Source organism: Cydia strobilella, chromosome 14 (assembly GCF_947568885.1).
Source record: "Cydia strobilella chromosome 14, ilCydStro3.1, whole genome shotgun sequence".
Classification (NCBI taxonomy): domain Eukaryota; kingdom Metazoa; phylum Arthropoda; class Insecta; order Lepidoptera; family Tortricidae; genus Cydia; species Cydia strobilella.
In genome coordinates, this window is record NC_086054.1 from 16,464,278 (window position 1) to 16,479,042 (window position 14,765).

Here is a 14,765-nt window from a genome sequence, read left to right on the forward strand (position 1 = left end):
AATATTAAATCGAAAAAAAAAACACCGTTTTGTTTCATTTAATTATTATTAAAAGGAAATCACTACGAAGATTTATTTCTGATCACATCTTCTAAATCAATCTGTATTTTCAACGTCTATCTATAAGCCCTAATCAAAATTTTAAAAACGAGCGTGACGGAAACATCTTCCTCATCCATTCACACATACAAACCCCCTTGGCTACGTCACGACTACCCAGAGGTTCCCAACCTTTTTTCACAAGGTCTAATCGTTGGGTACCCCTGTACTACCACTATCTTAACATAAACTACTTGTTTAACTCTTTAAGTACCTTGAGTCGGTTCTGGGATAGCCGAGCGGGCGGGTTGCGAGAAAAAAACACAGGTATACATATAGTTTTAGAAAAACTGAGGATGCATTACTGTTGTGGTCTGCTTAAACTTTGAAAACGAGGTAAACTACACAATTTTTGGCCACTAAAGTACAGTCGAAGGCAAAAATATCGATCCAGACAAATGGCTCAAAAATATGTGTACACGACTTTATTGTCCAAGGTGTAAGAGCGTACACATATTTTTAAAACTTTGGGAATGTATATATATTTATGCCCTTGACAGTACAGTTATTAGAGAAGTGGTTAAGCGGGTGAGGTGCCCAAAAAAACTCAACACAACTTTATTGCTAAGAGAGTAAGAGTGTAGGTCTTTTTGAACACCTAGTTCGCTTAGCTGCAGCTGCTGTCTGTGCTGTAATGACTGCATTGGCCCCTAATTTTAGGCCCCGCAAAAGCACAACTGCTGCTTTAAAATAACGTATACAGAGGCCAATCGTAGGCGGATGCCGAAAATGCCAATATTAATTATAACGCTAGCGTTTTTAAAAACAGCACAAATATATCCCTATCTAAAAATCAGTTTTATGTTTTCAAGTAGTATTTCGTGAGAGTTAATTTAAATTAAATATATTAATAACGGGTCACTCACGTATTTTAAGTCGAAAAACTAGACATGTTTTACTTCGTAGCGAGGAGTGTCATCAGGAGCTTGCGTTGACGGTGACGGCGCGGGCGCAGACTGCGGGCCGCAGCCCCTGATGACACTTCTCGGTACGGAGTGAAACATGTCGAGGGTTTTTTTTTTGTGTCTCACGGAAGTTTTGTTATTAAAATTAAATTAAACAGTTCCTAATAGAATATAAATCGATATCAGCAGTAATGGATACACTCAAAAGTTTAACCAGACCATAAAAACCTGTTAAACAAAGTAAACGGCAAATATAGACCTTACGTTACACGAGATACGATGGAATTTCGGATGGTACAAATACGGTGGTACGGACATGCACAAAATCAGCTTCTACCGTTGGCTATACTTTATTAAAGAGCTTTATCGCTTAGCGATTATGTCGCTCCATATAGTCATCATACAATCACACTCACTTACGATTACTAAGGCCTACTAGGCTATACTTATTTTTGAATCATTCTGTACAAAAAGTAAATAACTTAGCGGTTTCACTCACGTATTTTTAGTCACTCGCGCGACATGTTTCGGAGAGCCTAGGTGTCCATTTTCAAGCACTAACAGTGCCTGAGTGAGTAGCTGTCACGACGGGTGGGCGCCACGTACTGCGGCGCGCCGCGTGGTGACAGCTACTCACTCAGGCACTGTTAGTGCTTAAAAATGGAGACCTAGGCTCTCCGAAACATGTCGCGCGAGTGACTAAGAATACGTGAGTGAAACCGCTAAATTAGTTAAGTTAATATGTTCTCACGATAGTTTAAATTCGAAAAAGTAAATAATGTGGCAATTTAAAGCTCGCGGTTGTTTTATGCGATAAACGCAGCGTTGAACGCATGCGATCCACGGAATGTAGGAAAGAAGACAATGCGCTTACCGCGTAAAACAATGAAGTGTATTAGATCATCTGATATAAAATGGGTATAAACGCTACGTTTATCGCATGAAACAACCGCACGCTTAACGATTATTCGTTGCGCTTAATGGCATACATATAGTAATCAAAGAAAAACTTCATTTTTAAGTTATCAATTTCAAATTAACGTTGGTCCAAGCAAATTTTGGTTGCAAGTTTTTTTTTTTATCTGGTTTTTATGGAGGCTTTGGACACTCTAGGTGAACATGTCAGCCTCATGGGTGCTATCATAGTTCCCTACTCAAAGGAGAGGTCAATAAAGTGGTAAACACTGATTGCTTTGTCCGATATAGGCTCTGCCAACCAACAATTGATCTGTCCATTTTGCATGGAGCCCAGACTATTTGAAACCAACTAAAAGCTATAAAGATCACAAGTCAACGACTCATCTTTTTGCATCTTCGGCAAGCACATATCAATATTAAGATTTTAATAAAATTAAAATAATATATGAAGTTTTGAAATTTATTACGTCAAGTCAAACAACGGTAGAAGCTGTACATGAAAATGGTAATTCTGAGAGAAACGGACAAAATGGTGAATGTTAACATGCCAGATAGGATGACATGGAAAATGTATCGAATGTCACAAATACAAATGGTACGGGTGTAAAAATAATGTAGTCCGTCTAAGTACTAATATACAGTAAGCTGCAGAGTTAATTGGCCCCCGTGCATAGAAATTTGTTTGCAGGGGAGTTACTTAACTCTGCAGCTGTACCTACTAACAAAACACTCCTAACCGATCAAGGCTTGGCATTGGCAATAACATTTGTCAGTCCAGTAAGTGGGGTCGTGTAAGACAGCATGATAAACGCCAAACTTCAATTCGAAAAGATATGACAAGTGAATATCGTGTAGCGGCAAACTTAACTTAGATGGACTCCATAACATTTTAAATTAATAAAACAAGACTACATTACTTTTACACTTAGACAACAATATCAAGGGAATTTGACATATAAAATATAAATAAAACAATTAATTCATAGTCCTAGCAAATAAAATAAATAAAACTTCAATAATGACACGTTGTAGTGTGTGTACTATGCCTCACCCCCACATGTACGTAGCTGTAGTATATAATAGCATGTACGCGTTATTTTAACAGAATATATTCGTATGATTCAACAGCTGTATCATTGACGCCACAGCCATCCTGGCAGGATCGCCATGTAAGGTATAGCGTTAAGGCGGTTCCCTGAGCCAGAAGGCGAAAAATCTCCTTATATAATCATGTTTTTCTAAGAGGCGTTGATATTCGTAGACGTGGAAAAAATATATGTAGTTCTTGACTATATTATCTTTAACAACATAGCTTCCGATACACGAATTATGACACTTCGCTCGATACAATTAATTCCCAAAGTAACCTCTAACTCCGACTTTTAATCCTACTTTACTCGGTTATTTATTATGTGATACTATAAAAAAAGAAGAAAAAACAATCTTAACATAAATAGTAATTTCATAGCTTTAGAATTTCGATATTGTAAGGTAACGTTTTCAAAATAAATAAAAACCGACAAAATTCGATCAAAATTGACACTTGGCGCGTATGTTCTTTCCCATTCTTTCTTGCGAAATGTGACAAAGACAGCGGCAAACCGATGGAACGGCCTTAAAGGAGAACAACTTGGTTGGAGTAATAGATCTATATTGTCTAGAATAACTTATGTAGAGCTTATATAGTATAGGCTATGTCACTTGTGAGAGTAAGGCGTAGCACACACTACAACCTATCAATGCCAAATATTTTATAACCTATAAAATTATAAATTGTTTATAGGTTATAACATGTTTTATCGTTTGAAAGCTGTCGAAATTGACATCTTATTTGTGTGAGACCATAATATTTAATGTCAAAATACTTTTAATTGCGTTTAACATATTATATGTGACGTATTCAACCAAAAGGTACCACATTGTCGCATGTTGGTAAGGTTGATTTCTAATTGAAGCTATATGGAAATAGCGCCTTACTAACAAGCGAGAATAAGTACCCTTTTGGTTGAAAATGGCACATATAAACTTATCTTTAATATATTGTGTACGACGTATGAAATAAAATTGGGTGATGTTGGCATGTATGTAAGACGTCACGGGTAATGTAGTGAATCGAAGTGACACTGTAATGTATTCTGACACATGTTACATAGTGCCAACTTGCAAAGATTTTGGTCTAAGTTTTGACGTATTCAGATTCAGCGACTGCAGCTCACGACCACATTTGATCGCAGCCTCGTTACAGTAGGCCGAGCACATGATTGACGCGACAGTATCTCGCCGCGAGATAGACTACCCATCTTTTATTAACTGTATGAATTAAAGGGGGACGGGTAGTCTATGTCGCGGCGAGATACTCTCGCGCCAATCATGTGCTAGCCCGGCTGTAATCTTTAAATTTAACTGGCTTCTTGATTATTGACGGAAAATTTCACATACTACATATAAAAATTAATGAATTAAAAATTTACGATATAAAAATCTTTAGATCATTTTATATTGGATTGAAATAAAGTCGAAAGAAATCTTTGCAAGTTCGCAAAACAAATTGTATTAAAGATTTTTGTTCTCAACAATGTATCTTTTAATATTAACTTTGTACTAAAGATACAATGTTGAGAGAAATATTATGAAACTTCTAATGCCTACGAAGAAGATAATAATTAATATTGTCTTCGGTTACCGCGATAGTTACTCATGAAATAAAAGTATGAAAACGGATTATATAGCGTATATTGAATTCATAATACATTCCGATAATCCGTTAATAATCCGTTTTCATAGTTTTATTTTAAGATAATAAATTACTAATTTTTGCTTCTAAATGTCGCATTAACAATTAAAAACCTCCCTCTTTTTACAGGTCTATTCACAAGAACCGACACGAATGGGATGAATGCATGAGTGAATGAAAATATCTGTGTGTATCACATTAACCAATAAAATGGGGGCTCTGACTGTATACCAATACAGGTGTCACTCGATCATACCTACAATGAAAGTTTCGTTTATTCCATTCGTGCCAGCTTTCGTGAATCAACCTATATACAGGCTGGCTAAAAAATAAGGGCATTCCCATTGCCAGGGAGGTTTTTGGATTATACTGAGCAACTTTTATTATGGGACCAACCACAAAATCGCAAAAAAAATTTCTACTCTGCCAGGCCTCCTTCACTCGCTCAAGGCCACGTGTTATATGCCTACCGCTCGGCGTATCGTCGACGATACAACCGACAGAGGTCCGCCGAACGCCCGCCTGAGCGCTCGCACCGCACGTTTCCCGCGCCTACGCTTCGAAATGCCGAAACCACGTAATTATTGTGCAGTAGATGGGTGTAAAAGTCAAAAACCAAAGGAAAATTTGTCGTATTTACCGAGTAGTATTTTAAATCTATCTTTATAAATTTTGTTGCCATTTATTTCTTTGAACATAAGTAGGTAAATCGTAAATTAAGGAGTTTTTTGAGTCAGGTATTATATATAAGTTTTGTTTTTAAATATTTGATTGAAATATGGTTGATTCGCAACATTCGTTTTGTTACAATAATAACATAAGTAACAGTTCAACCCTATCGCATTCTTACGATGACGCGTTGGCACGTGACTCGCACGGCGAGCAAGGCAGTCTCGACTCTTTGTGCGCGTACTTATGGTACATTTCTTCTCGTCCTGAGCAGCAGGTATTATTATTAAGATTTTGTAGGCTATTATAGCGTAGGTATTTTCGCTTTTGTATGGGAATGATGTATCTGTTACGTAGTAACTATTTATTAATCTGTGACCCTGCCATAGAAAATGGACCAGCCATAATGTATGAAATAGTAAAAAAAATTTTCGCGATTTCGGTGTTGGTCCCATAGTAAAAGTCGCTCAGTATTATCCCAAAACCTCCCTGGCAACGGCAATGCACTTATTTTTTAGACACCGTGTACAAGGTTTAAACTAACAACTTCAGTCTACACGTAGGCCTTAGAACCCAAAAACGTCGCCAACTTCATTCAAAAGTGAACCTTATTCCCTCCACTAAAGGTCTCACCTGGAACTCGTCCCAGGGTATGGCGGCGCACTCGTCGGTGCGCAGGTCCCCGGCGGCGAGGCGCAGGCGCGAGGCGGCGCCGCTGTGCTGCACGGCGTGCACGTCGTGCAGGCGCCAAGTGCACGTCGAGATCTGGGGAGTTACTTATATATCAATATTGGACATTCTTACACTAGTTGACTAAAGTAAACAGTAAGCTCAAGAAGGCTCGTGTTGTTTGAGACAACGATATATACACGGTGGCTAAAAATAAGTGCATTCCCGTTGCCAGGGAGGTTTTGGGATTACACTGAGCAACTTTTACTTTTTAAGATGGGATCAACCCCGAAATCGCGAAAAATGTTTTGGCTGTTTCATACATTTTGGCTGATGCATTTTCTATTGGAGGATAATTTTATATTAATAACATAATTATATTATTAATTATTATATTAGGTTAACTGGAAGAGATCCCTCAAAGGGATAAGTTCGCCTTTGTACATCTTATTATTTGTACCATGTAATTTTTAATGTGTATATTTGTACAATAAAGAGTTTACTACTACTACTACTATATATAATATATACATTATATAATAACTAATACAGGAACAAATATCTGTGCTCATCACACAAAAAATGCCCTTAGCAGGATTCTAACCCAGGACCATCGGTTTCATAGTCAGGGTCCCTACCCTCTAGGCCAGACCGGTCGTCAAGTTGTTAAACGCCTAAACTTTCACCCCCTTATTCATACAATTTAGCAACCTCCTACAGACCGTTGTTCAATTTTGTCTCTTTCTAACGAACAGAAATGTCAAAATGACAGATAGGGACGAACGTCACGAACCACATCTCGCCGGCGACAGGAGCTGGTTACAGAATGGTCGCTGGGCGAAGAGGAACGCTCCAAAACTTCCGACGCAACCTCTACCCCGGTCGTAGACATACGCCCGTGTTCGAACTCTCTATAACAATAATAACAAAAAGATTAGTAAAATAATCTTACACAACCAAATTAAATACATCTTTTTGGCACACAAGGACGTGTACTAGGTCAAGATGGCCGTGTCGGAAATCAATATTTCCTGGCATATAACTCCAGCCACATGTATACTCTGGCAAGCCAACTTTATTAGTAGGAAAAGCCGCGAAATTCAAAATTTGTATGGGAGAACATACCTTCGTTCCTAAATTTTTCAAATTTGGAGCTTTTACTAACAAAGACTTGCTAGAGTATATAATATAACTTTGGCTTCAAAACAGTTGTAAGTCTTTGGGTTTAAATTCAAATCTAATATAAGAGTACACACCTGAATGCCTGATCAGCGTCGAGAGGAGATTCACAAGCCAAGCCCACGACGACATAACGTTCGCTGTCAGAAGATGCTGTGGAGGCGGCGTCGCTACGCGCGTCGTCGCGCGTCCACGCGCTGTCGATAGATGTCACTAGCGACGTCAGGCCGCGACGCATTGACGAGAAACCTGGAGAGAGATGAATCTTATAAAATCCAACGATAGGGATGTCTCCTGCATTTAAAATAAATGATTTTGAAGTGTAGGCATAGAATATTAGGTATTTATAGGATTCGAATAACATGTAATTAGATCATAAGGATCATATAGCTTAGCGGTACCATATACGGAGAGTCATGTAAGACGACTCTCCCCATATTAGGTTAGGAATGTAATCCATATACGGAAAGTAATGTAAGATGACTCTCTAATAACCATTTGACACCTTTCACGTGTAGACCTCCCAAGTAGTGTGATTCATAGTTAACCTAGATAATTTCGTATATATAAAGGATTGTATCTTTTAAATTAAGGCATTATATCTTCAGTATTTAACCGACATGGCGGGGCGCGCTTCAATGGCAAAATTTCGAGTAAATAATTCAAGAAAATAATTTAAAACTCTTAATATGTGGACATTCGCAAGAAAAAAAAAACAGTGAAAAACTAAAATATCAAAAAGCAAAAACTGAAAGTGAAAAACAAACAATAATTTAAATAAACTAAAATAATGTGTGGGAAAGTGGACTCTAGTGATAAACATACGTAAAATTACTATTAAATTATTATTATTACTATCTCCGTTTTTAAACTCTCGGGTCTTTCGATCCCGGTCATTTATAAGGCGTGCGTGGGGATATAGATCCAACACGTAGAGGCCGTTTGGAGAGATTTGTTGTCATGTAGAACGCCTGTTGGAACCCATTCACGGGTACATCAATAGATATCCGTGAACCGGTTTCAGCAGGCATTGGAAACTATTGTAGAGAGTATGGACAGAGTACTGATCTATGGTTTAAGTTTGGGTGGTTAAAAGACTGGGCTATTACAAAGAAGTCCGGACACCTGCCATAACATTGCTTGCACAAGTTATCGAGGCAGGCGGTGACTCGCCACTCGTTAGATGGGCACCTGATGCGCCATCGTAAAGACGGCCAGGCGCAACACCGGCGTGAGCGGCTCAGGGGTGTCGAGAGGTGTGCTGCGCTTTCTCCGAAGTTACTCGCGGCGTTATGCCCTTTAACACTTCCACCCCTGGAGCATATAACTCTTACGACTCCCCTCTGGACGGCCAATGAAGGCAAGCCAGAGCTGAGAGTCCTGCGGGTCCCCTTGGGGTCCACTCCGACCGACGAAGACACGCCGGAGACGGAGACCCTGACCGACTCTCTGGAGCACTCGGGTCCGTGGGGTCGTCACTCCCCAACAGCTCGCCACAAGCTGCCCTGCGGGCTTATTACTATTATTATTATTATTTTTAATTATTATTAAATTATTTCACACTGTGCACGAAATAAAGCAATAGATAATTATTTAGATCAGAACGGTTTCACTCACTATCATTTTTAGTCAGTTTTGGCGACATGTTTCGGATTCGTCGGGAATCCTTCCTCAGGCACGATTAAAAATAACCAAAAAAAATAAGTGAGTGAAACCGTACTGATCTAAATATTTTGAAATATGTCTTACGATAGTTTAATTTCGATCACCAGATAATTATTAGAAAAACATAGATAGCAGTTATTTTTAAAAACAAATTTAATAAATCGGATAGAAATATAAAAAGTAGGCGAGTTGACCGTGACGTCACTATATTCGTTTTTATATACATTCCATAATAACAAATCGTTTTGACAGCTTTAAAAAAGTAACTGATTTGTCTAGTAGGAGAGTACCCAATTGTAAGTTTTGATTAAAACAAGATCATAGACATAGTATATGCAAGTAGTTATAGATGCGCCACCGAGCGACCGGGGGTAAGAGAGAATATTCATATAAAATTTGGGCAGCATAGGATTTTTTCTCTTTTACTCTTATAAATTTCGGTAGTTCGCCATCGCTTCCTACCTATGATGCCACCCGGTCGGTGATAAGGACAAAACATGGCACTATTTTCTCTTTCCGCTTATAGGAATCGCAATAAGACTATCTTTCTCTATCAGAGTGTCAGGCCCTTATACAAGATTGACTCGTAAGTTCAATGCGGCCAATTCAGTCCGTGGTGAATTCCGTACACGAACATTTGTTTTTCATCCGTTAGCTACAGATTACCACTATTACTAAAAGCTTTTGATTGCTGGAATTAAAAGTAATAGCTGCTTATCGATCAAGTTCAAGTTCAATAGGTAGCGTTTGATAAACAGTTCGTTGAAAAACGAATTGTTGTGACTAATATTCTCTTCGGTTACCGCGATAGTTACTCATGAAATAAAACTATGGAAACGGATTATAGTTTTTATCGCGTATATTGTAGTGTATAACTAGCCTTATAACCCGATTTTGCATGTACAACCAGCCTTAAAGTTTATAGTCTATGATGGTTCATTATTTTTAGTATGTGGGTATTTTTGCACTTTGTAGTTTTTCCTCAGTCACCCGTTGACCACGAACGCTGTAAAGGGTTCGAAACGTCGGGATGTTAAATTCAATATACGCGATATAATCACTTTTCATAGTTTTATTTCATGTTGTGACTAAATTTTTGACCTAGAGAAAGTCGAGTAGAGACAATGTAAGCCTCAAACATGTTTGTCATGGGGATCGTTTTTGAGGTTTTCGGGGCCGTAGTTTCATAGTGATTTATGTACGTAATTATTTCTTGATTTAGTATGCTTAGTTGCGAAGTGAATCAAGGTATTTAAAAGTTGATATTCATGATCATATCACCTTATATTCTAAGTAGTGTCACAGGGCGGACACGCTATACATCAAAAATCACTCGCGTTTCTATATTTGAACGGCACGTCCGTACACGCGTCATGCGTCATAGTGTGAGTAAGTTGCTTAAAAATAGTACCAAAGATAGATAGCACTCCGTAATAGATGGATACAGTCTAAGGAAAAAACGTTCCTCGAAAATCACGAAAATTTGATTCTCGATCAGATGGCGCCACTACATTTGGCCTACTCTCGTATAGAGGGCGTTGACGGTTTCGTTTGTTATTTAACAATTTTAACGCATATCAGTGAAAGAACATGGGTCAAAATCATAAAAATAATTAATGCTAATAAAAAAAGTCATTTATCCATATTTAAATACATTTTATCGTATTCTTATAAATCTTAATTTTTAGTTTAAAAGTGAATTTACTGTGGTTACAAAATTTACTATGACAGTACCGCTCTATCCCATTATATCCCCTTTGATAGTACTGAGAGTACGCCAGAAGTCCGCCAGATTTCTGTCGCGGGGCGAGGACATTCGAGTCGGGGCGGGGCGGTGCGTGGCCGTTCTGTATGATAATACTATTACTTATTCTGTGGTAGTGTTTTCTATTTTGTGCAGCAGAGAACAGTGGAGTAGTCAGTACCTCCAAAACTAAGGCCTGGACTGGGTGGTGGCATTTCCTCGGCGGGAAGAGGTTGAGCTGAGCATATCTCCACAGGCTGTGTACTGCTGATGATACCGCTATCGCCGACTAGTGTAGATGGCGCCATTGTCGCTTCAGATCCTATTGTGAGAGAAAAAACAGCATAAAACATGTGTGATATAAACATTTTTTCCCCTTAAATTCTCGCGTTTAGTACACATCGTCGCTATACTTACTCAACCTCATATCTGCAACAATCATTTGATGGAAATGTCGCTTTTCTTTCATTCGGACTACGGGTGTTTTTGTCATCAAATGAGTGTTGCAGATACGAGGTTGAGTAAGTATAGCGGCGATATTTAATGTCTTTAACGGGTCTACCGTGACCACAGCTAGTGCAACCTAGCTGAAACTTACTACCTTAAGGCCCCATTCGCACGAGAGCTTAAAAAGCGCTGCGTGTGTGACGCACCCATAAGTAAGAACGAGAAAGAGATATCGCTTTCTCGCTCTTACTTATGGGTGCGTCGCACACGCAACGCTTTTTAAGCTCTCGTGCGAAAGGAGCCTAAAAGTAAAATGTATCGTTTTCAAGCAAAAGATACCACATTGTCGCTTGTCATAAGGACGCTCTCGCAGGTTTTTCGTATTTCATTTCATTTCGTATAAAGATACAAGCAATTTTCGTCCATGTTGTAAGCGACAATGTGGTACCTTTTGCTTGAAAACGTCACAAATAATGAAGTTTATGCCAAAAGAGTAAAAAATAAAAACTGGCCAAGTGCGAGTCGGACTCGCGCACCGAGGGTTCCGTACTCTTTAGTATTTGTTGTTATAGCGGCAACAGAAATACATCATTTGTGAAAATTTCAACTGTCTAGCTATCACGGTTCATGAGATACAGCCTGGTGACAAACATACAGACGAACAGCGAAGTCTTAGTAATAAGGTGCCGTTTTTACCCTTTGGGTACGGAACTTAAAAACTGTATCCTGTATTTATTAAATTATAGCGACCCGCCCCGGCTTCGCACGGGTAATTCAACTAATTTACACAAAATCTTTACAAACTGTACATATAAAACTTCCTCCCAAATCACTCTATCTATTAAAAAAAACGCATCAAAATCCGTTGAGTAGTTTTAAAGATCTAAGCATACATAGGGTAAGACAGACAGCGGAAAGCGACTTTGTTTTATACTATATGTAACGTTTTCAACCAAAAGGTACCACATTGTCGCTTGTTGATAAAGTTGATTTCTAATTGAAGCTATATGGAAATAGCGCCTTACTGACAAGCGACAACAACCCTTTTGGTTGAAAATGGCACATATAGTGATTTCAACATTCACGATTTTTACTCATTATTATTCAACAACGACGGGACTTAATCGCGTAAAATAAGTTTTAAATTTACCTCCGACGTTTCGAGGACGGCGTTGTCCCCGTGGTCTCGGAGAAGACTGGCTAAAGTTGACATCAACATCTTCTAGGCCCGCGAGTTTTTCGAACTACCCGCACTTGGTCTTGTTTATTAACTTGAACGTTTTGCGCACTAGGGATGTCACCGGGTCGACACACAACACTCACAGTCTCACAATATTAGATTTTTTAACTTTCGATATTTGTTTTCGCTTACACTTACTAATGACTGGGTTCCATGTGGATGAGATCTTAAAACCTTCTTCTTATTTTACGCGATTAAGTCCCGTCGTTGTTGAATAATAATATAGTGATTTGTTAGGTGCTTTATGAATGAAATCAACATAAGATCGGTTGCAAAAGAACAATGTGACCACGAAAATTCTCATTTACTAGAAGGCTCACCCATTTTCATGTCCTGAAGGCTAGAAGAGTCCAAAGGAACACTGTCTAGGTCTCTGGAGGACTCTTGTCCAGGGCAGTTCGAGGGGAGAACCAGCGTCAGTTCCACTGCTGGTACAACCACACCTACAACTATTGATCTAGAAAAAAAAAAGAATGTTAATCTTTTTCACGAGAAACCGTGGTCTAGTGAGTCTGAATATTATTGTTTTCTAGTCCAATTATGTAACGACAATTTTGTAGTGGTTTAGTTGAGGGTGTTGACGCATTATCAACCTTATCTAGAGCACATTAGGTCAACATTACCCTGCACTGGCGTCAGGTTGTCTAGCAGCATCGTGAGCCAACCATGCCATCATCTCCGAGACCCGTTCAAGTTGGCGCAGTAGGAAGAGCATTTGGTAGTGGTTTAGTTGAAAGTGTTGACGCATTATCAACCTTATCTAGAGCACATAAGGTCTACATTACCCTGCACTGGCGTCAGGTTGCCTAGCAGCATCATGAGCCAACCAAGCCATCATCTCCGAGACCCGTTCAAGTTGGCGCAGTAGGAAGAGCATTTGGTAGTGGTTTAGTTGAAAGTGTTGACGCATTATCAACCTTATCTAGAGCACATAAGGTCTACATTACCCTGCACTGGCGTCAGGTTGCCTAGCAGCATCATGAGCCAACCAAGCCATCATCTCCGAGACCCGTTCAAGTTGGCGCAGTAGGAAGAGCATTTGGTAGTGGTTTAGTTGAAAGTGTTGACGCATTATCAACCTTATCTAGAGCACATAAGGTCTACATTACCCTGCACTGGCGTCAGGTTGCCTAGCAGCATCATGAGCCAACCAAGCCATCATCTCCGAGACCCGTTCAAGTTGGCGCAGTAGGAAGAGCATTTGGTAGTGGTTTAGTTGAAAGTGTTGACGCATTATCAACCTTATCTAGAGCACATAAGGTCTACATTACCCTGCACTGGCGTCAGGTTGCCTAGCAGCATCATGAGCCAACCAAGCCATCATCTCCGAGACCCGTTCAAGTTGGCGCAGAAGAAAGAGCATTTGGTAGTGGTTTAGTTGCAGGCCGGCCAGGCCGGTGGTGCGAGCTACTGCCCAGATGCGGGAGAAGTCCTCGTTGAAGCATAGCTGAGGAAAAAAGAAAATTTGATTACGAAATTCAATTTGTACTAAGCCTTAGCTAAAAAAAAATGGAAAATTCACAGCGAGATTCGAACTGGCGATATTCTAAAATTAGTGATATTTCCTAAAAAAAAAAAAACAAATAGTAACTAAAAGTACCCGATAAGTTTTTAGCGATGCAGCCGATGCAGAATATAGGGCAAATTACATCCACACTCGCTATCAAGGCCCCAGTACACAGTGGCTATCGATGGGCCATGCCAAGCCACTGCCATGGGCAGCACCATATACTAACATACGGTCTTGTGTGTCCTACCCAGGCTGTGAGCGGACAGGCGTCCAGCAGAGGCGCCGGCTTGTAGTTGGTGGCGCGCGCACCGCACAGGTCCGCCCACAGCGGCTCCACTCGAGCGCACCATATACTAACATACGGTCTTGTGTGTCCTACCCAGGCTGTGAGCGGACAGGCGTCCAGCAGAGGCGCCGGCTTGTAGTTGGTGGCGCGCGCACCGCACAGGTCCGCCCACAGCGGCTCCACTCGAGCGCACCATATACTAACATACGGTCTTGTGTGTCCTACCCAGGCTGTGAGCGGACAGGCGTCCAGCAGAGGCGCCGGCTTGTAGTTGGTGGCGCGCGCACCGCACAGGTCCGCCCACAGCGGCTCCACTCGAGCGCACCATATACTAACATACGGTCTTGTGTGTCCTACCCAGGCTGTGAGCGGACAGGCGTCCAGCAGAGGCGCCGGCTTGTAGTTGGTGGCGCGCGCACCGCACAGGTCCGCCCACAGCGGCTCCACTCGAGCGCACCATATACTAACATACGGTCTTGTGTGTCCTACCCAGGCTGTGAGCGGACAGGCGTCCAGCAGAGGCGCCGGCTTGTAGTTGGTGGCGCGCGCACCGCACAGGTCCGCCCACAGCGGCTCCACTCGAGCGCACCATATACTAACATACGGTCTTGTGTGTCCTACCCAGGCTGTGAGCGGACAGGCGTCCAGCAGAGGCGCCGGCTTGTAGTTGGTGGCGCGCGCACCGCACAGGTCCGCCCAC

General features: G+C 40.6%; 2 protein-coding genes across 2 annotated transcripts in view; one reads left to right on the top strand and one right to left on the bottom strand.

The window, feature by feature from the left end:
• Positions 1 to 14,765, top strand: part of LOC134747307 (uncharacterized) — a 136,917-nt gene that overhangs the window by 87,066 nt on the left and 35,086 nt on the right. The window lies entirely within an intron of this gene.
• LOC134747309 (bridge-like lipid transfer protein family member 3B) overlaps positions 1 to 14,765 on the bottom strand; it is a 51,978-nt gene that overhangs the window by 11,353 nt on the left and 25,860 nt on the right. The window contains exons 18-23 of the mRNA XM_063681937.1: positions 13,541 to 13,716; positions 12,590 to 12,726; positions 10,764 to 10,904; positions 7,251 to 7,422; positions 6,788 to 6,905; positions 5,959 to 6,090 (exon numbers count right to left, since the gene is read on the bottom strand). Coding sequence (XP_063538007.1) covers positions 5,959 to 6,090; positions 6,788 to 6,905; positions 7,251 to 7,422; positions 10,764 to 10,904; positions 12,590 to 12,726; positions 13,541 to 13,716 — 876 coding nt within the window. The remainder of the gene's footprint in view (positions 1 to 5,958; positions 6,091 to 6,787; positions 6,906 to 7,250; positions 7,423 to 10,763; positions 10,905 to 12,589; positions 12,727 to 13,540; positions 13,717 to 14,765) is intronic.